Source organism: Erpetoichthys calabaricus, chromosome 2 (genome assembly GCF_900747795.2).
Source record: "Erpetoichthys calabaricus chromosome 2, fErpCal1.3, whole genome shotgun sequence".
NCBI lineage: Eukaryota > Metazoa > Chordata > Cladistia > Polypteriformes > Polypteridae > Erpetoichthys > Erpetoichthys calabaricus.
In genome coordinates, this window is record NC_041395.2 from 247399308 (window position 1) to 247420733 (window position 21426).

The 21426-nt window shown below is 35.0% G+C and overlaps 1 protein-coding gene across 1 annotated transcript in view; it reads right to left on the reverse strand.

Annotated features, from left to right (window-relative positions):
* Window positions 1–351: 351 nt before the first annotated feature.
* The window catches only part of LOC114644593 (outer dynein arm-docking complex subunit 1-like), a 150387-nt gene continuing 129312 nt past the window's right edge, over window positions 352–21426 (reverse strand). The window contains exons 13-16 of the mRNA XM_051922434.1: window positions 16643–16806; window positions 14759–14856; window positions 5139–5214; window positions 352–937 (exon numbers count right to left, since the gene is read on the reverse strand). Coding sequence (XP_051778394.1) covers window positions 857–937; window positions 5139–5214; window positions 14759–14856; window positions 16643–16806 — 419 coding nt within the window. The 3' untranslated portion in view covers window positions 352–856. The remainder of the gene's footprint in view (window positions 938–5138; window positions 5215–14758; window positions 14857–16642; window positions 16807–21426) is intronic.

Consider the following 21426-nt stretch of genomic DNA (forward strand, 5'->3'; position numbering starts at 1 on the left):
TCATTTAATATTTAAGTAAATATAAAATGCCTCCATCCATTTGTTAAATTATTTTATCCAAATCTAATTGTATAAGGCCAAGTCCCTAAAATTAGATATTGTTTTACTTTTCATGTCACATTATAATTAGATTTTATTAACAGTGATATGAATTTGAGGTATCAGCATTACGTTGAATTCTGCACAGGTAAATCAAATTTAAATTCAGGAGTTGATCTTTACAGATTTTTAGATTCTAGAAAAGAGTGGATAAATGATTTTCAAAACACTGTAGAAAAACTGATTTTTTGAGATACATAGTTTCAAAAATTAAATTAATTAATTAGTTTTTTTTACAAACTTTAAACTGTTGTTGAGGTGCCAGCTATAGAAGTAAGGACATTGTAGTAGCGTTAAAGTAATTTTTTCAATAGCTGTATTACATAAGAAATATTTTTTAGCAATTAAAAAGCTAATCCTCTGTTTTAAAGTCTCAACATGTTCAAGTCCAGTTAGGTTTGGCAACTCTTCCTTTGCAATTTCTGAAAAGTCAGCAGAAAATGCAAAACATATTTCAGTGTCAGTTGCAAATAAATTATTCTGTTAGTTTGTGCAACCAAACCAGCTTCAAAACTGATGTCAGTACTGTTTCAAAAGCAAAAGACTGTGATTGAATTCTTCAAGACAATGTACTCTATTTCTGACAATATAAAATATGAAAAATCATGTCTATGCACACAACATGTAACATGTCACAACTGGTATTGCTTTCATATGGAAATAAAAAACTACAGATATCATTTCATTAAGAAAAAATGAAAAACTTGCAGCATCATATAACATTGTCCCTTTTGAGATATGGTAAGACATTAAAGATTTAGTTGGCTTTAGGCTTGCTCAGTTTTTCACTGAAGGGTTTTCCTAACTTGTCTGTAGATCTTCCTTCTTTGGTCTGGATCTGTTAAATCAATCAAGAAAAGTAAAGCAATTTTAACTTCTGGCTTTTAATTTGTTGGAGACACATACAGAGTTTGAAAAAAAAACAGCTAGAACTTTCTTTTTTAAAATCCTGATGAACTTGAATTAAATATAGAAGCACAAATCTATTTATCTCTCCTTGTCCGAGAACAGAAAGAGTGCCGTTCAACATCTAATCTAAAATCTGAGTTGTACTGACATTAGTTATCATAATGTTCCTGCACCCACTCTTTGGGATGTGGGAAGAAAACTGGACTATCCTCACAGACACAATAGTAAAACACATAAAATTTTAAATGCATACACGCTTATTATGCTACTGCTAACATGTGAATCTAATGATGCAACAGCAGATTTCTAATCATTTATAAACATTTATTAACTAATTTGTTAGGAGAACATGTGGCCCATTATACTGATTAATGAAATTAACTATAAAAGTGACAATTATATTTTCACGTTAACGATCTAAAGCTCTCTATTCAGGATAAAAATATATAAGAGGGAGGCATTAAGAGCGTGTGACTTTTAAGCAAATATGTGCAGCACCCTCTTCATACTGTTACAACAAATTTGCTACATCTTTAGTCCCTTCATTGAAACTGAACATCTCCTTAAATAATAAATCAATACATTAATGGATTTAGGAACTTAAGAAGTCTTTTGTAAATCACCCTGTTCCCACATCTGAAATTAAAATGAATGCAATTTTTGTCAAATTTAATTACAGTGTAGGAAATTATGAACATGCAAGTAAGGAGTCCTCTAGGAATGGGGACACTGACTCATTCATTTCTTATTTTGGCATTCTGCATGTCAGTTGTACAATATCTATAAAAGCCAAAAATGTTTAAGCCAAGTTCATTCAATTTATTTTTGTTCTTTTCCTAAAAATTTCACAGGATAAAAACTACGGTGGAAGATTAATCTGATAATTGATTTTTAAGGACACCTAGTAAATAACACCACTCTCGCCAGGTTCATTTTTTTCTCCAGGATACAATAAGTTAGGTATTTATTTCTTGCTTTATCTCTTGATACCTAGGCTTCATTTGAGATATGCTTCAAATTCGGAAAAGATCGAGCAACATTTTGGAACATATGACACATGCCTTCTGTCAAAAGATTTGAATCACCAGCCTGCCCCGTGTCACTTCCCTAGATTCTATAACTGATTTGGCATAAGCAAAAGGGACAGACCGCCACTGTCTGTAAGTAGGGTTTCACCACTTCTCCAAATCTGACTTCTAAGAGCATGTTTGGGGATTTGATGGCATACAATATAAACAATACAATTTATTTTTGTATAGCCCAAAATCCCACAAGAAGTGTTGCAATGGGCTTTAACAGGCCCTGCCACTTGACAGCCCCCCAGCCTTGACTCTCTAAGAAGACAAGGAAAAACTCCCTAAAAAAACCCTAGTAGGAAAAAAAAGGAAGAAACTTTGGGACAGGCAGTTCAAAGAGAGACCCCTTTCCAGGTAGGCTGGGCGTGCAGTGGGAGTCAAAGAGAAGGAGGTCAATACAATACAATACACAGAAGATGACACAAGTAATCCTCAATACAATATAATAGTAAAATAAAAATATTACAAATACAGAGAAGAATTTAATAGTAGATGATATCACATAATAGGATTTGGATCATATCAATTGAAAGGTCTTCCATAATAAATGGCCACAAATGTTAGTTCATTTTGTTGCTGTTATTTTTTTAGCCTGCTTTCTGTTATCTTAAAGAAAATATGGCAAGTCTGTCTTCAGCGTACCATCTGCTAATAAATGATGAACCATCACTTACATCAATCCTAACACACATTGTGTTGAAAGAAGTGCTCTCAGGATTACAGTTAACACTTGTCCTTTCCAGTGCCAAATTTTTTTGTTATATTGCTGTTGTTTTGGTATGTTGGTAAGAATGAAATCTCTATGGGGAAAAAACTGCAGAGCAATTGTCTCAGTGTTGCAACCTATTACAAGACAGAAGACATTAAACTGTGCTTCCTATTCTGGAGTGGAAATTTTGTTGACCAAACAACTTTGTCATTGCATAATAAAGAGCAAAGTTCCAGTTGTTTATTTAAATCTGTATCATGCTCTTTTTTTCTTTGTTTTTCCATGCAACCACCTTCTTATAGAGAAATAGGTCATGATGATCAGAAGATGAGCTGCTGTTAGATTTTACAATGACTCCCATTCAACCCTTGATGATTGGTTTCATGAAAATACTTGTATGGTACAGTAGGTGTTAGCTACCTTGACAAGGCCTGGCTATCCCATTTAGGCGAACTAGTTGGGGATGACACAATTTGAGGAAGGCAGACCCTTGTTTCTGAACATGCAAACTTAATAAAATTCTCAGACTTCCTTTAACCCTTATTTTAGCCACTGTGTTACTTTCAACAGTTTTGTGCTTTATCTTATTTTCCTTTCTTTATTTCAACATTTGGTTGATGTAGATTTTGGATACATAAATACATACACACATATACCGTACTTTTCTTTCTGCTGCCATTGCAAGCAGCTTTATAAGGATCATTAAAATGCCTGTTATGAATCAATATGAAGGACGAACATATGCTACAAGGCATTCTTGAATTTCTGCTTAATCAATGAACAGGTCAGCATATGCTTTATAATTATGGGATTTTTTGAAATGAATATTACTAGCTTTGCATGTTATACAGGTTTGATATTACTGGAGTTATTATTATTCTATATTAATATGACTGTAAATAGCCTGTGAAATTAGAGAAAATTATAAAAAAAACTTTTATCCTTTTATTATATATATATATATATATATATATATATATATATATATATATATATATATATATATATATATATATATATATAATCAGCAATCTTATCAGGGGAGAGTGAGCTACCAAAAAACAGTGAATTTAAAAAAAAAATTGTTTCTAAGATCACAAAAATGAAGTAAAAAAAAAAAAAAAATTCAATTTTAGTGATTTGTATTTTATAACTTTTATTAAATGTTACTATTTACTTTTTAAATCTGGCATCCACATTTTAAAATGAAACAAACATCAAACAATTCAAATCTTTTATTATTATATTTATATATTATTATATTTGTGTTTACACATTTTTAATAAAGAATAGTCCTAAAACATCAAATTTACATTCATTTACCCACTGATCAACATCAGTAAACTGATTGGCATCAATAATCAAGAATTGTTCACATAAATTAAAAAAAAACCACATATTTCCCTTTAGTCCAAATAAAATACATCCTTGAATGTGAATATATTAATCAGTTCATAATCTATTTAAACTACCAGATTACAAACACTATTCCATTTTGTCTGTATACGTTCTTGCTCATGTAACTCCTAGCTTCCAATCACTCTCATCGTGAAAGGAGATGCCCTGGCAGCAGCATGTGACTTGACTTAAGCTTTGCTTCTTTCAACATTCATTTTAATGTTGATTTTTGATAGTCCTAGCATAAAGGGTTTCTAACTTTTAGAGTACTTACACTTCTTCTCCAACCCATAATGCCATTATTTTTAACTTTTACCTGGGTTTAATTACCTCAATCATACAGAGAGAAGACAGCCTGTAGCAATTGTAAAAAAATTCCTTGCCACATTCTTACACCAAGAATTCAACTTCATATGTGAATTATTCTTACAATACAGAGAGAAGATCCACAGACTTGAAATATACTGTACCTCTAAAACTTAATGTAAAAGTTTTATTGTGCACATTATTCATAGCTGTGCTTTATTTTTGTGTTTTGCTTTATTAAGCAATTTTGTTAAACAAATTCAAAAACAGTATCATTAAAGAGTTACAGTACTGTACTCTACAAGAAATTATCTGCGTTCAGTCTAATATAATGAGTTTTTGTATAACTCATTAAATCCGGCTCAGTGTATTTTCAGTAGGAAAAAAAGAAATAATTAGTAACACTGATTATGTGCATTTGACTATTCCCCTAGAAGACAGTATTACTTAATCCTTCATAGCACCCAAAACAAAGAGTCTCTTGTGGTAGTAATTGATTGGAAAGGCTGTACAAATTAAAGAATATATGGCAAAATTCATCCCAAAATGTGAACATGCTTGCAAAATCCCAGAATACATATGAGGAATTGAGAATAAGAAGAAAACAGATAAATTTAAATAGGTAGAGGGGGTTTACTTACTGATTTTAATGCTTTTAGTTGCAATTCTGTTTTAGACAAGGGTCGTATGTCTTCCTTACTGTCCTCTTCTTCCTCACTGTTCACAAGGAAAATGCAATAAATCAAAATATAGAAATATAACAGCTGATGTGTCTTTTATAATATAAACTAAAATCATTAACATATTAGGTCTCTGATGTATATCAAATATCTTCTGCTTTGGTATATACTGTACATTTAAGTTAGAAAAGAACAACACACTTAAGTAAATCAGGAATAAAAATTGCATTGAAAGCAGATATTTCTGTGGTGTGGTCACTGAAATAATTAGGCAACTGTGCTAAAAAGCCATGAGGCATTTGTGTAATCCATTATCTCCTGTGATTCTCACATGTAATCAGGCATCCTGAAGAGATTTCATAACTACAGTTGTAAAGTTTAACATGCTATCTGAATAGAAGTCATATAGTACTTTCCGTTAAGAATCTAACATATAATTGTATTTTTTCCCCTACTGCCTGCTTTTTTAGATAAAATATTCTCTCGTAATGGGTCACATTAACCACAAACTAAGCTTATATACTGTGGTGGGCTGACGCCCTGCCCAGGGATTTGTTCCTGCCTTGCGCCCTGTATTGGCTGGGATTTGCTCCAGCAGACCCCCGTGACCCTGTGTTTGGATATAGCGGGTTGGATGATGACTGACTGACTGAGCAAGCTTATATATATATATATAGAGAAAAGCCAAGCAAAATGACACCTTTTATTAGCTAACTAGAAAGATTACAATATGCAAGCTTTCGAGGCAACTCAGGCCCCTTCTTCAGGCAAGATGTACATCTTGCCTGAAGAAGGGGCCTGAGTTGCCTCGAAAGCTTGCATATTGTAATCTTTCTAGTTAGCTAATAAAAGGTGTCATTTTGCTTGGCTTTTCTCTACATTCATAATGGCTAACACGGTACAACACCTATATATATATATATATATATATATATATATATAGAATCCAATATATGGAAATAATGTGAAATGTCACATATGGAAATGACAATCCAATTTAAAATGAAAATGCTGCTTTTCAATTTCAATGCATAGCTTATGTTTTACAAATTTACTAGCTTGTACTAAAACTGTGGTATGTTAGAAAACAAAATATCATTATGTTGTATGTTGTCCCTGTGGTGGGCTGGCGCCCTGCCCGGGGTTTGTTTCCTGCCTTGCGCCCTGTGTTGCCTGGGATTGGCTCCAGCAGACCCCCGTGACCCTGTAGTTTGGATATAGCAGGTTGAATAATGAATGGATGGATGTTGTCCATAGTGTCTGACTCAAATCTGATTTTGTAGACTAACTATTGTGTTATCCACTTTTAGACAGTTTAGGTTTTTGCTTTCACAAGTGTCATGAAGAATGACAGTTCCAAATCACACATAAAAATGAAAAATAAGAAGAAAGACCTTTATTAAGATCATTCATGTCAGACAGCATTCCTGGGTGCTGTGTGAGTGATAGGAAGAATTTGCTGGTTGACATCAATCACAATAACACCCGATTGTGACACAAAAAGGCCAAAGAAAAGTGAAAAATGTTGTTTGATCCTTTACACTGTCTCAGTTGAGTTCTTGCCCCAAGTTTTTGCTTCTTCTGTAGCAACCTTTTTTGCTTAAAGTAAAAGCCATAACTCGGCACACATAATGTTTATAACAGAGATGATGGTCTGAGCTTTTATTCCCAGGCCAATAACCGATCTTCAAAGGTCTTTAAAGTGTTATATAAAGAAGTCAATTTCCCACTTTTTTCCTTTTATTTTTCACCTGAGATTTCTAAATTGCATGACCTTTATGCTTTAGAAGGGATATTTATGTCATGAAACATGCAGGACAGTATCTATATTATTTCTAAAAAATAAAAGGTACACCTGTCACTACAAGAATTCAAAAAAGAATCAAAGGAAAAATGCAAAAAAAAAAAAAACAAGCCAATAATATTAGAAATCACTGAACAAAGCTGTTGTTGCTGTTTTTTTTAAAAATAATTTCTTGACTGTGGTATCTATAAAGTCCAACCAGCATTCTTAATTTCTTTACCGTATTGCAAATATTTGGTTAGTTTAAACCTTCATTTAATACACAGGTAATGAACTCATTGCCTGTATCATCCATCCATCCATTATCCAACCCGCTATATCCTAACTACAGGGTCACGGGGGTCTGCTGGAGCCAATCCCAGCCAACACAGGGCACAAGGCAGGAAACAAACCCCGGGCAGGGCGCCAGCCCACCACAGCGCCTGTATTATAAGAAGAACAAAAGTACAATAAAAGGAATTTGAACAGTTTAGAGGGGAATGTGAAGACTGTAATGGGGGGTTTGGGGGAGTCAGGAGTGAGACTATAGGGCAAAGGGACTGCCACAACACTAGGGTAGGACTTGGTCTAAAAATAAGAAAAGAATACATTTTCTGGCAGTATTGATGCTCATTCTTCATGCCAGAAAATTGAACTGCCACGAGAGGGTGGAACTTTTTTATATTCTTACCAAGTGCCTTGTGAAAAGTTACTCCAGGGGGATCTACTGTAGGATAAAAGAAGTGGGATGAGGCAGTTAATTTAATAGCTGCTTCCCTAGATGGCCATAATATGGTCCTCTGTATTAGGCATAGACTTTTGGGGCTTGTTTGCCTCTGGAAGCCAGCAGTAGCTGCTCCAGCCACTAGAGGGTGCTCTAGGGCTTCCATAGCACATACCTGACCCTAGAAGTCTTTACCTAGATTACACAACAATCAGTTCTCAGATGAAAATTAACCTTCTTGGTGTTCGCCCAAAGCATGAGTCGGGCTCGGAATTCTATGCAATTACACTCAACCAGGAGTCACTCTTAGAGTAACACGTAATAATTTGTTCTATACTTTTAAGTCTGATTAATGTTAGTGGATAAAATTACATCATGCTGCAAAAATTCATGAATACTTCTATGTGTTTTGCCACTCTAAGGTAACTCATCAATATTCACTAGGGAGTGGAGACTTCAACTAAAAACACAATGGCAAACCAAAAGTCGTAAAGGCAGTTTTAGAATGAACTGAAATAAAATCATTGCTTGCATCAAGCGATAGTGATAATGATCTGAAGTGGTCATCAAATGTTGAAACGGAAAGTGAAACTAATAATAATAAAAATAATAATACATTTTATTTAATAGGCTCCTTTCTTATCACTCAAGGTCACCTTACAGTGAACTTAAACAACATTAAAAAAATAAAAACAAAGAACGATAAATCAAAAAGCAATAAGTAGCAAACAAACAAAGATAACCGGCATGTAACAGTTTCATAATTGGTATGCCAGTTTGACAAGATAAGTTTTGAGGGCAGTTTTAAAATGTGTTATTGAGTCTAATTGACAAATGTGAGAGGGAAGAGAATTCCAGAGTTGAGGAGCACTATGAGAGAATGCTGGAGCTCCCATAGAACAGAGTTTGATGTGTGGTACAGAAAGTAGAGCTGCAGAGAGGGAGTGTAAGTCTGTAGGAGTGAGGAGCGAGGTTGTGGAGAGCTTTAAATGTTAAGAGTGGTATTTTGTATTGAACTCGGTAGTTAACAGGGAGCCAGTGAAGTTGAGAAAGAATAGGTGTAATATGTTCAGTGGATTTAGAACAGGTTATTATCCTGGCAGCAGAATTTTGAATAAGTTGTAAGCGATGGATAAGTTTTTGTGGGATGCCAGATAGAATAGCATTACAGTAATCCCTCGCTACTTTGCGGTTCACTTTTCGCGGATTCACGACTTCGCGGGTTTTTAAATACAAGTGATTGCCCGCCTATCGCAGAAGTTATGTTCCAGACCCATCAGCAACAGGAGAAAATCTGCGATATAGAAAGACCATATAAATAAACATTTTTATAGTTTAAGCCTTAAAATACCCATCCCACATGCTTTAAACACATGTAAACTTATAAAACACACTTTGTTAACACATATGATATGTGGATGTCGGGCTAAGGATATGAGTAACATCTCACTACAGTAATCCCTCCTCCATCGCGGGGGTTGCGTTCCAGAGCCACCCGCGAAATAAGAAAATCCGCGAAGTAGAAACCATATGTTTATATGGTTATTTTTATATTGTCATGCTTGGGTCACAGATTTGCGCAGAAACACAGGAGGTTGTAGAGAGACAGGAACGTTATTCAAACACTGCAAACAAACATTTGTCTCTTTTTCAAAAGTTTAAACTGTGCTCCATGACAAGACAGAGATGACAGTTCCGTCTCACAATTAAAAGAATGCAAACATATCTTCCTTTTCAAAGGAGTGCGTGTCAGGAGCACAGAATGTCACATAGATAGAGAAAACAATCTCTGGCAAACAAATCAATAGGGCTGTTTGGCTTAAGTATGCGAAGCACCACGGCACAAAGCTGTTGAAGGCGGCAGTCAGGAGCAGACAAAGAGAGAGAGGAGAGAGATAGAGAGAGACAGAGTTTGTTTTTCAAGCAAAAATCAATACGTGCTCTTCGAGCTTTTAAGTATGTGAAGCACCGTGCAGCTGCACAAAAGATAGCAACGTGATGATAATCTTTCAGCATTTTTAGACGAGCGTCCCTATCGTCTAGGTGTGCGAACAGCCCCCCTGCTCAATCCCCCTACGTCAGGATCACAGAAAGTCAGTGCAAGAGAAAGAGAAAAGTAAGCTGGGTAGCTTCTCAGCCATCTGCCAATAGCGTCCCTTGTATGAAATCAACTGGGCAAACCAACTGAGGAAGCATGTACCAGAAATTAAAAGACCCATTGTCCGCAGAAACCCCGCGAAGCAGCGAAAAATCCACGATATATATTTAAATATGCTTACATATAAAATCCGCGATGGAGTGAAGCCGCGAAAGGCGAAGCGCGATATAGCGAGGGATTACTGTATTATAAAACATTTTAACTTCATGCAAGACAAGACAGTGAGACAGGAAAATAGGTGCTGTACAGGCTTTTAAATTATTGACACGCAGAGTGACAAGCAGCACAAAGTCCACTTTTCCTTAGCGTTCATTCAGCTCCCCCACCCCCCTTGACAATACGAAGTGGCAGGAGCGTACTGCGCCTCCAGGGAGGGGGTTTTGAGCGAACGTGCGTTCAGCCCTCACACACCCCCACTCCTCCTCCTCCTTCCGAACGCGCAGAGCGACAAGCAGGCATTTTGGCAGAAGCAGCACAAAGTCCATTTCTGCTCAGTGTGAGTTCAGCTGGTATGAAAATCAAATTTGATATGGTGTCAAATGCGGAGCTGAGGTCAATAAGCACAAGAATTGGTAAAAGTCCCATGTCAGCTGCCCAGAGAAGATCATTTGTGATTTTGACCAGGGCAGTTTCTGTGCTGTGTTTAGGACGAAACCCAGATTGAAACTGTTCAAAAAGGTTATTTTTTGAAAGATGGGACTGAAGTTGGGAGGCAACTATCTTTTCGAGAACTTTACAAATGAATGGAACATTTGAAACTGATGCATGATATGGCACTGTATGACCAAGCTGCTCTGATATGCCCAGTGAATTTGTTTGTGTGAAGCTTCATCATGCTGTGACAGTAGCTGCATGACAAAAAGGCAACATAAACGAGGTTGAGTGCAAGAACATTCAAGATGTTAGTCCCCTAAGAACTGATCACAATGCAGTAACTGTTAATGTTTGTGTCAGGGGAAATGTGGAGGTCACTAACATGCTGCAGTTGCCTTCAATAACACAATGGACACAAGAATTGTGCAGGTCAGACACTGAAATTCAACAGTCTCATGTACAAGCAACTGAAAAAAAAATAAAATTGTGCAAACAAAAATTCTTCTACTGTCCCAATTACAACATCTGCAATGCACTGGTGACTGCCTCAAAATGTGTCACACTATGCATATGTACTAAATCTGCATCAGTACACCAGTGGATTCTAGACATACCTTCATTATTGTATTTATATTGATGTTTTAGTATTTATATGTTTCTGTTACATGGAATAATATTTTTTCTTGTTGAAAAAATTGTTGATTTTTTTTAATAGCAGGTGTGGGTACAAAGAGCTTTGACCGATTTACAGATAGGTACATATTTAAACCTTTCAAATGATTAATTACATAATGAATGTACATAAAGACACATTTATTTAAACACAGGACACAATGTGGTCTGAAATTGATCATTGGTCACTCTGGTGGGAGAGCCTTTCTGAAGGATGAGTATCTAACCAGCACTCCATCAATCAAGTGTTTATGGTAGAGTGGCAAGATGTAAGCCAGCCTTGAATAGAAGGCTCATGACAGGCAGAACTCCAAGCACTATGTCTGGCAGACACAAAGCACTGCTCATCACCTGCCTAATACCACCCCTACGCTGAAGCATGGTGGGGGGCAGCATTGTGTTATTAGAGTGCTTTCAGTGGGAAGGATGAATCCAGTCACATACAAAGAAGTCCTTGAAGAAAACCTGCACCAGAGTGCACACAACTCAGATTGGGGTGAAGGTTCACTTTTCTGCATGACAATGACCCGAACCATACAGTTAACACAAATGCTGGAGTGGGTTTGGGACAAGTCTCTGATTGCTCTTGAGTTCCCCAACCAAAGCCTAGAATTAAAACCCATCGAATATCTGTGGAGAAACCTGAAGATGGCAGTTTACAGACACTTCCTATTCAATCTAATGTAGCTTTAGTGGATCTGCCAGGAAGAAAGGGATACAGTGCCCAAATCCAGGTGTGCAAAGCTTGTAGAGATTTACCCAAGAAGACTTGAAGCTGCAATTTATGCCAAAGGGGCTTCTACAAAGTAAAAAATTAAAGATTTGAATACTTATATACAAAAGAGGGAGAGTTCAGTTTTTGATTTTTTATAAATTAGCAAACCTTTCCAAAAACATGTTTTCACTTTATCGTTATGGGTTATTGAGTGTAGATCGAGAGGCACACATGACAAATATTTCCATTTTAAACTAAATCTATGACACAATACTGTGTGCAGAAACTAAATACTAGGCATCTAAATACTTTCTTAATATACTGTATGTAAGTTATTAATAAAACTTGGAAAAATGTTAAGAATATTGAACACTTTCACAGAAATGCAGTGATTAGACAGGCCTCATTTCAGCTTTGCAGCTTGAAATAACAGATTTAAATTAGAAGATGCTTCTGATTAGAAAATTGCACTTGAAAGGCTCAATCAATCTAATGATATTAGAGAATAACATGTTAGATAAAATTAAAGACATGCCTATCTAGCTTATTATATTTTAATGTACGTTTTCTTTATATAAAAGGTTAGGATTATGGTTAGTAGGGTCAGCTTTTAAATGGATACAGAGAAAACAAAATTTTCTATTACATAATCATGATTCAAAGAATTTAAAAATATTTTATTTTGTGTAGTTTTAAAAAATAGTTATTCATGAATGACATTCTAACATGCTATGAAGATTTTGACATCACTCTGCAAAAAATAATAATAATTCCTCATAGCAGACAAAGATTTTTCACTCAGACCTCATTTAGTATTTTCTCAGAAAGAAAGAATGAATCTATATCAGCAAAATGATTACTTCTAATTCATTGCTACCCAAATTGATTTCACATTGGAAAACTTTTTAAACTAGTAAAATGTGCAAATTCATGCAACAAAGTTCTTCTTCTCAACAGACTAAAAAAAAACCCTTTACTTTCATATTTTCTTGTGTTCAAAAAACGTGTGTCTTTGCACATATTTGAAAACAGAGAAACATTATGTGAAGTAAAATCAGAATTTAATGTCTCAATCACATTATGTAAAGAGACATATAGTATATTCTTCCATTGTCATGCCTAATTAGTCAATTTTAGAGTTTTGCAAGAGTATCGACATTAATCAAGACTAGATCCTGAAGAAAGTACCAGCTCACCGCAGGGCTCAGTCCCTCACCTACACTCACTCATACCGGGCTAATTGTGATTTTCCAATAAACCCCACACATGTATGTTTGGGATGTGAGACGAAAGCTGGGTATACCAGCGAATAACCAAAGTCCTCACGGACAGTGCTTAGGGCCGAGATTTAAAGAGAGGACTGTGGGGCTGTGAGGCAGCAGCATAACCACAGCTCCAACATGCTGTCCTGGAAATACAGTACATGCCTTCAAATGTACATTTTCATTTGAATGTACACCGTTATGGTGTCAAAAGCCTTATAAACTGTTTATGTGCCCTACATAACTAATGCATCTTTGTGATTAAAGGTGGTCTGTGTAACATTTTGAGGGAAAATGCAAATAAAGGTTTGAATGAAAAAATCCTTACCTTAGGGTAAGTAGGGTTTCCAAAAGTTGTTTAAAATCATCATCTTTTGACATCTTACTACAGATAGCAGCTACCTGCTTTAAATGCTGTTGGCCTTTCTCTCTAAGTTATTTCCAAATATTTTACTTACACAGATGCCAGGTGTAAATAAGATCATGCTTACTTCTTCATTTGTTATTGGCACTTTATTTTAAATTAGCAGCTTGTTAAGAAACACAAACCATTAAAGACTGGGAATACCACTTATTAAGTTTAAATTTAACAATTAAGGGTTGTGAATCTTAACAAGCATTTTAAACAATTAGCCAAAAACTGGAGTAATAACGGATTTTAAATTAAGAATTTTGCTAGAAAACCTGCAGCTGTTATTGCCCTCCAGGAGTTTGAGACAGCCCTGTCACAATCGGTAATAGTAACTGAGATCTTCAAAAATATGTGCTGTCTCTGCATGTTCTTTACTTTAGGCAACAGATTATGATTTTTCATTCATTGTTGGCTTCTTGGTTGGGTACAAAGGATTTCCTCCCTTGCTATTTTAAAAGGAAAAAGGTCAAGCCGTTTAATTATGCTTTCCTTGCAAGGGGAGTCACCTTTTATGTATATCAAGCAGCACTGCCTACACATGTGAAGCAGAATGAGCAGTTACTGATATGGGAAGAGCAAGTGCACTTAATAAAATGGCCAGCTGAGGTAAACAGGTATGCTATGTTCCTAAAGCATATTGTTTGTATAGTGTTAAAAAGCCTACGATGGAGAACAGTCTTTGTAATTCTGTTTGATGTCTTATCACTGAGAGCATTGTCTTTCATTTCTGCTGCCTATATTTTCAGCATGGTTGAATCAATGAAGGTTAAAACTGTTCTAAGCTGTTGGAATTAAAATATGTGAAATATACAGCAGTCATGCTTAGGGCAAGAGAAGCACCTGAGAGTTTATCTGTAAAATTGCGTAGAAAAAAAATACACTATAGGCAATAAAAAATATTGACTTTCAGCCACTTGATGGGCACAGCTTTGTATTACTTTTAATTACATTTTGGGTATTAAATTTATGGCCATTAGTTTCAGTTCATTAAATTGCTATTTTGAAAGAATGACATATCATAAAGAAGACCTTTCATTTTGTTTTTCTTCTTGTATTTTTAATATCGTATTGGCTTTGATTTCTTGCTTTCTATTTGACTTTTTGGCTCCAGGTATTTGCCTTATTTTTGCCTATTCTTTTTCTTGTACAACTATATTGTACCTTACCATTCTTCATCTCCTGATCCTGCTGCTTGTCTTCTTTATGTCTTTTGACCTGCCTAGTTTCACAATAGGAATAATAATTAAATTGTAATCAGTACCTTGTGGAAGGAAGATGGACATCATAATCTTGTAATACTGGTGGATCATTGATATGTAGATATTTTGGAAGTGTGCTTTGGTCACTTCTGACTGAGTCCTTTGTTGAAAAGAGATATAATACATTATTAGTCATGTTTCCATTTTACTTATGTGCTTTAGCAAGCAGTCACTCTGGATAAGAAATTATTCAGCATAAAAGAACATGCTGTAATAAAGAGAATCCCCAGGTAAAACTATCAAAACTTAATGAAAATAAGTAAATTTCACAAAGAAGGCATGACCTTAAATATATGAACTTAAGAACCAAGTGCTGCAAATCTTTCAGTATTTCCAGTACCTTTTAATATAATTGTGTCCACAGCAGTACATTTAAATATGCTTTTTAGTGTATTTCTGGGGTTTGTTTTTGTCTCACTTTGCTCTCCCATTTCAATGTTCACTCCGCTTTGTAGCATGTATTTCACAAACTGTTCATGTTCACGAAGTTCTCATTGTTTAGCCTATATATATAGCTTACAGTTTAAAACATACACAAGCAGGTAAACAGGAGGGACTGACAAAAAACAAGAAAACTTTCTGCAGAGTCGAAGAAATCCTTCCACCCAAAAATATTTTTTAATATATTATTTACCCTATGTAGTTTGTATTGGGGCCAATATTTCTTCTTTAATTTCATGTTTTCATGCAGAAGGCAAGAAAACAGTTTATGATATCATGGAACATAATGGTGAACCATTCTAATAGCAAATTACATGAAAAATATCAATAGAAAAAAAGAAAAAACAAGCATAATCCACAAGTTCATTACCCATTTATATGCTGAAAACATGCATTTTTTTGCTAAAATGTTGTTATTGTTTACTTCTTGAAAACTCGGCATACAAGATAAACAGGAAAGATGCATTTCCTTAATAATGTGTGTTGGAATTGAGGTTCCGACTCATTGGTCAAGAGTCTTGTCTTCAGTTCAAATGAACACTATTATTGGAATGCCTTTTTCCTGTTTATCTTGTTTTCCGGAAGTATTAATAACAAAAAATGCATGCATTCTGCACATCTTGAGCATACAGATCGATAATGGACATGTGGATTATGCAACAAAAGCTAAATGAGAATTTTTTTCTTTTTTCTATGGATGATTTTCAGTTCACATCTTTTGTCGCTGAACACAACAGGTCATATAGCAGCGACTCCCTGTTAAGTGCCACTTTAAGCAGGACTGAAGATTTCTGATGCATTAAGCAACTAGTAACATCTTCCATACAATTTAAAGAACTTTATTACAAAACACAAGTATATTAAATAACATAATAAACTTATTAAACTTGTCAAAACATATTTCCAAAAATATAATTTCCTTTACTTTAATATCCTTATATCCAACTAAAACGGTCAAAAATTGTTGCCTCATGTCCTGCTTGACAGCAATCATCTGACCCAACCCCCTTTACCGAATTAAAGCATGGAGCAGGAAGGACTAATAGAGCACCTACTTATTGTACACAAAGACTTGGCTAATCTACTGATACTTACACAATAAATCAGGCATTTACATATTATTATATGAATGGCTCTTACGGGTCACCTTTATATTCCATTATATCTGTTTTCTCTCCTTCTACATGAAAACAAGAGATTAATTTTTTTTTTGTTGGCCACCACTACAATCTACATGGTAACACATAAAAAAATAAACATTTTGGGTGTAGTGTTGCTTTAAAGCAAAAACGACTAGAAGCTCCAGCTGTTTAAAACAGAGATGCTTTTTCAAATAAGAATTTGGTAACAATTCATGAAATTTTATTACTACATGATTGTTTAAATAAGTTAAACTTTTTTCTTTTTTTAATCCAAACTTAGTTAAGAATACTGTTTATTTTTACCTGGTACTTCAAGTAGAAAGTTGAAGTTAGAAGTTCGCTTGCTCTTTGTTCAATAATTCCAAGAAGAACACTGATGTTCTGATTTTGTGTACCATCCTTCCATCCTAAGGAGACTGAGGAAACTGAATGCTCAATTCCAAGCTTCTTCATTAAATCCTCAACCCCTGTTTTTAGAGTTAAATAATGTTTGGTTTTATGAGATCTGTTAAATTCATAAGATTGAAAAATTATGCCATCACATTTTCAATTATTTTAATACTTGGACCAAAGAGATAAAGCATTACTATGTAAATGGGACAAGACACTGGGGTTCAGTGAAAATGAAGGGTTTGCATTTCTGAAGGATGAGGAAAATTAAGGCTTTAGGCAATTCTGTGTGTAATATATATTTTAAAGTTTCATGAGCTATGGGTAGATTTGCTAGAAAAGAAAAGCTAAAATTAATAAAGTCAGATAATTACTGTACATTTTGGTAGTAATCACAAAACACAAATTAATGTTCAAATGTGCAACAAAGCATCATTTAGAGTATAATAAAATATTACAAATACATTTTATGAATAAATATTTCAAATTAATTTTAACATTAGGAATAATAATTTAATTATCAAAAATTTTGAAAACAATTAGTAGTGTAATGTTAAGAGAAAAAACATCACCCTTTCAAGAAAACATAATTGCCTTTTTGTGTTTTGATCACCTCTTGAAGTCTATTTCATACCAGAAATGGTGCTGGAGAGTGGTGATATGATTACCACATAGAAGTAAGAATTTCATTGCACTCTCTACATAAAATCAGAAGAATTTTGACAAATGAGAAGGGACCATTCAGTCTATCTATCTATCAAGCTCGTTTGTTTAGCTAATAGCTAAGCTGTCCCAATATCTCATCCAGATTCTTCTTAAAGGTTGTCAAGGTTTCTGCTTCAACTACATGTCTCGGTAGTTTGGCTCCAGATCCCCACAACTCTTTGTGTAAAGAAGTGCTTCCTGACTTGTCTTAAATGCACTTCCTCTTCTGGATCTACTTTGTCAATGCCTTTGAGGATTTTAAATACCTGGATTAAGTCCCCATGCATTCTCCTCTGCTTGAGACTAAACAGGTTTAACTCTCTGAGTCTGTCAGAGTACACATTGTTCTTAAGTCTTGGGATGTATTTGGTTGTTCTTCTCTGCACAGCTTCAAGTGCTGCTATGTCTTTCTTGTACTGTGGTGACCAGAACTGCACACGGTACTCCAGATGCTGTCTTGCTAGCGCATTACATAGTTTGAGCATAACGTCCCTTGACTTAAATTTTTAATTGCTTCTGCGCATTGCTTAGTTGATGAAAATGTTGTGCCAACATAAACCCCTAAATTATTTTCAGAAGTTGCTTCCTGTATGACCATGTCTCCCATCTTGTATTTATAATTGATGTTGCTTTTGCCCATGTGTAGCACTTTGCACTTTTCCACATCAAACTGCATTTTCCAGATGTTAGCCCAGTTCTGAAGGTTGTTCAGGTTTTTTTAAATTCTTTTTGCTGCCTCCTCAGTGTCTACCATCCCTCCAATTTTAGTGTCAAATTACAGGGTAATTTTTGTCTATATATGACAATAATAACCCTATAAACCAATAGAATGGGGATACAAATCATATTTAGTCATCCCGGCTCAGTGGCAAAATTAGTCATTAGGGTTTTAATCTGTTTCTGATTAATTTCACTTTACACATGTCAGTTATCATATAATATAATATATAGAAACATATAATATTTAAACTGTGTCGCTGGGGTATCTTAAATAGTTTCTATCAGCACCAATATATCAATGTTAAAATTATATATGTTGCATTGGTTAGCCTCCTGTAAGTCCATCAGGTTATGTGTTAAGATTCTGCTGGCTGGTAACTTCCAAACAAATTTGAAATAAACATACAACAACTTACAATTCAATATGCTATATGTAGAGTGCTCGTACTCTACATAGTGTTTGGCTATATACTATTTCTAATGTGCTTTTGCTTCTAGGTAGCTGCTCAATAGAGGAGAGTCAATATTTCTTTTTACTTAAACATACTTATCTACTGTATAGTCATATCTACTTTGGAAGCCTCTTTTTGATTTAATTAAGGACTATAGATGTTTAAAGTAAATGGCAATTCACCCATCATTACTTCCTACACATATACATTTATGCTTAAATTTTCAATTATGGGAAAAGCATATGGCACACCAGAAAAGACAGGAAAGATCTGACCTATGATTTCTCCTTGGTGTAACAGACACTTTGTGTACCAGTATGAGGGCTTAAATGGATGAGGAGAACATTCACCTTCAAGAGGACAGACAAAAAACAGTAGCTGACAGTCCTACATCTTGGGAGGGAGTGAGGATGGATTCTTATAGATGCAAGATGCAAGACAAAGAATAAAAGAGAAAGAAAGAAACAAAAGTCAGGTAACAATGCAGACTGAGAGACAGAAAATTCCAGTTTCATAATACAGTGGATTCAGTAAGTATTCAGACTCCTGCATTTTCTTTACATGTTGTACATTTAATTTTAAATGGATAAATTTTCAATGTTTCAGATTTGATTTTTAATAAATTTGCAAAGCTTTCTGAAAACTTTTCACTTTGTCATTATGGGTTTTTGAGTTTATATTGATGGGCAAAAATGGCAAATATATCCATTAAAATTAAATCTACAACACAATGTGCAGAAAGTGTGAATGGTTTCTGAATCCACTGAAGCACTCATTTCTGTGTTAAACAAGGAGGAAGAGAGAATAACTGAACCTGGCGTTCAAAAATATTTTTGTGTGTTTTTAGAGAGTGATAATTGCAAAGTTAGAGCTTTCTTTATAGTTTTGCCTCACTGAAGATCCAAACACGTTAGAGGAAGCACTTAGAGTTTTGCAGATAAAACACCTACTGGATGAGTACTTCGTGACTGGCCACTCAGGAATGCTTTATCTCAAAAGCAGCATTAAGCAGAGGTGTTTATGAGGCTTTCTTATTTCACCTCCATCCATTCCAGTCACAAGGTGTGAGTTATACTTGATTGTATTCCAGAGAAAAGAGGCACAGTTTTGTATGACTGAAGCAGAACAGGCCAGTGTGCTGGCGTTTTTCATCTAGAATACACTGCAGGCTTTTAGCAAAACTCAGAGAACATTTATCCATTCACCTCACTCAGCCTTTAGTGCCAAGCAATATAATGGCTAGCAATTTCATCTAAACAACCAATTAAACTAACAAGAATTTGAACTGAATTAAAACAAAAAAATTGCATGTATGTTGAAATTGAGGTTACAGCTTCAGATGTGGTGATCATGGGCACATAATTGCATTGTATACATAAAACAGAATTGATGAAGTATTTTTACTCCGTCACCAGTAAAAGGTAATTTGGGCATTTGCTTTCCAGGGGACCTCCACTCCACTTACAATAAGTCGATGTGTATTATTCATTAAAGTAACATTAGGAGTGGTTGTACCATTGTCATAAACAGGTTACTCTTTCTCAGCCTACAAACAATTCATGAAAACACTAAATTGCCTAGACTTAGCAATGTCTATAAGTAATTTTGTTCATTAACTACAGAGTCTATCAGTAACACATTCCAGTACATCATTTACTGTGATCCTAAAGGATTGGCCTGAAATCACAGGAAGTGATAATAAATCCACAGATCTATTCCTTCTGGGTCATATAATAGCTTCCCAGTACTTATAAAATAGTTTCATTCACCACTCCTGTAAAGGGACAAAATTAACCTCAAAACTCTTGGATACATAGTGTGATTCTGTACAGTCTGACCTGGTAAAACCTTGAACATTTAACACTAGAACTGGAACACATTTTTTTTAGTACTACACAGTGAAGGCTATGAGAAGTGGTGTCTCAGTTCTCATTAATTGTCCCATCATCTCGACAGCCTGATAATGCATCACTACTGCCCTACCTCCAAAAGACACAGATAGCCTGATGCAACTTGAGTGAAAGTCAAGAAAAACACATACACACACACATATTTTTTGCATATTTGTGTACTTGCTATATATTGTTTCATGTTTCAGTTTGACTCTCTGAAATGACCAAAATGTTAATTTATTTGTGAGAAAAATCAGAGATAGGTGAAATGACAGAAAGGAAAATTAATCCACAATAACTGAAAAAAACCCTGTTGGAGTAAAAAGCCATTACCCGGCTAGTCAAGAAGACAACAAAGGGAAGTTGGTCGTCCAGCTAGTGATGAAAGCCTGAACACTTGTGTCTTGTAACCAACCAACTTCCAAGCAACAGCGGCATTTTTTTAACTTTACCAGAAACACATGCATGATGATGAACTTTGCAATAAATGTTTGATCTGTCCCCTGCTTGCCATGGGCATGTTGAATGTCCTTCAGGATATATAGCTTAGATTTTCTACTGTCAGTACTGATACTGGTGTGCAAATAAATACATAGAAATTGTTAAAAAATACAAAGACTTTTGGGAAATGTCTAGATTTTTATATTGTGATCTTGAATGGGAGATGGTCTTTTTTCCTATCTATCTGTGTTCTGTAGCTGCTACTTAAAATCCCTGCTATGGGCACCGTATATAGTAAACTAGCAAAATACCCGCGCTTCGCAGCGGAGAAGTAGTGTGTTAAAGAGGTTATGAAAAAGTAAAGGAAACATTTTAAAAATAACGTAACATGATTGTCAATGTAATTGTGTTGTCATTGTTATGAGTGTTGCTGGCATATATATATATACATACATATATATATATATATATAACTAGCAAAATACCC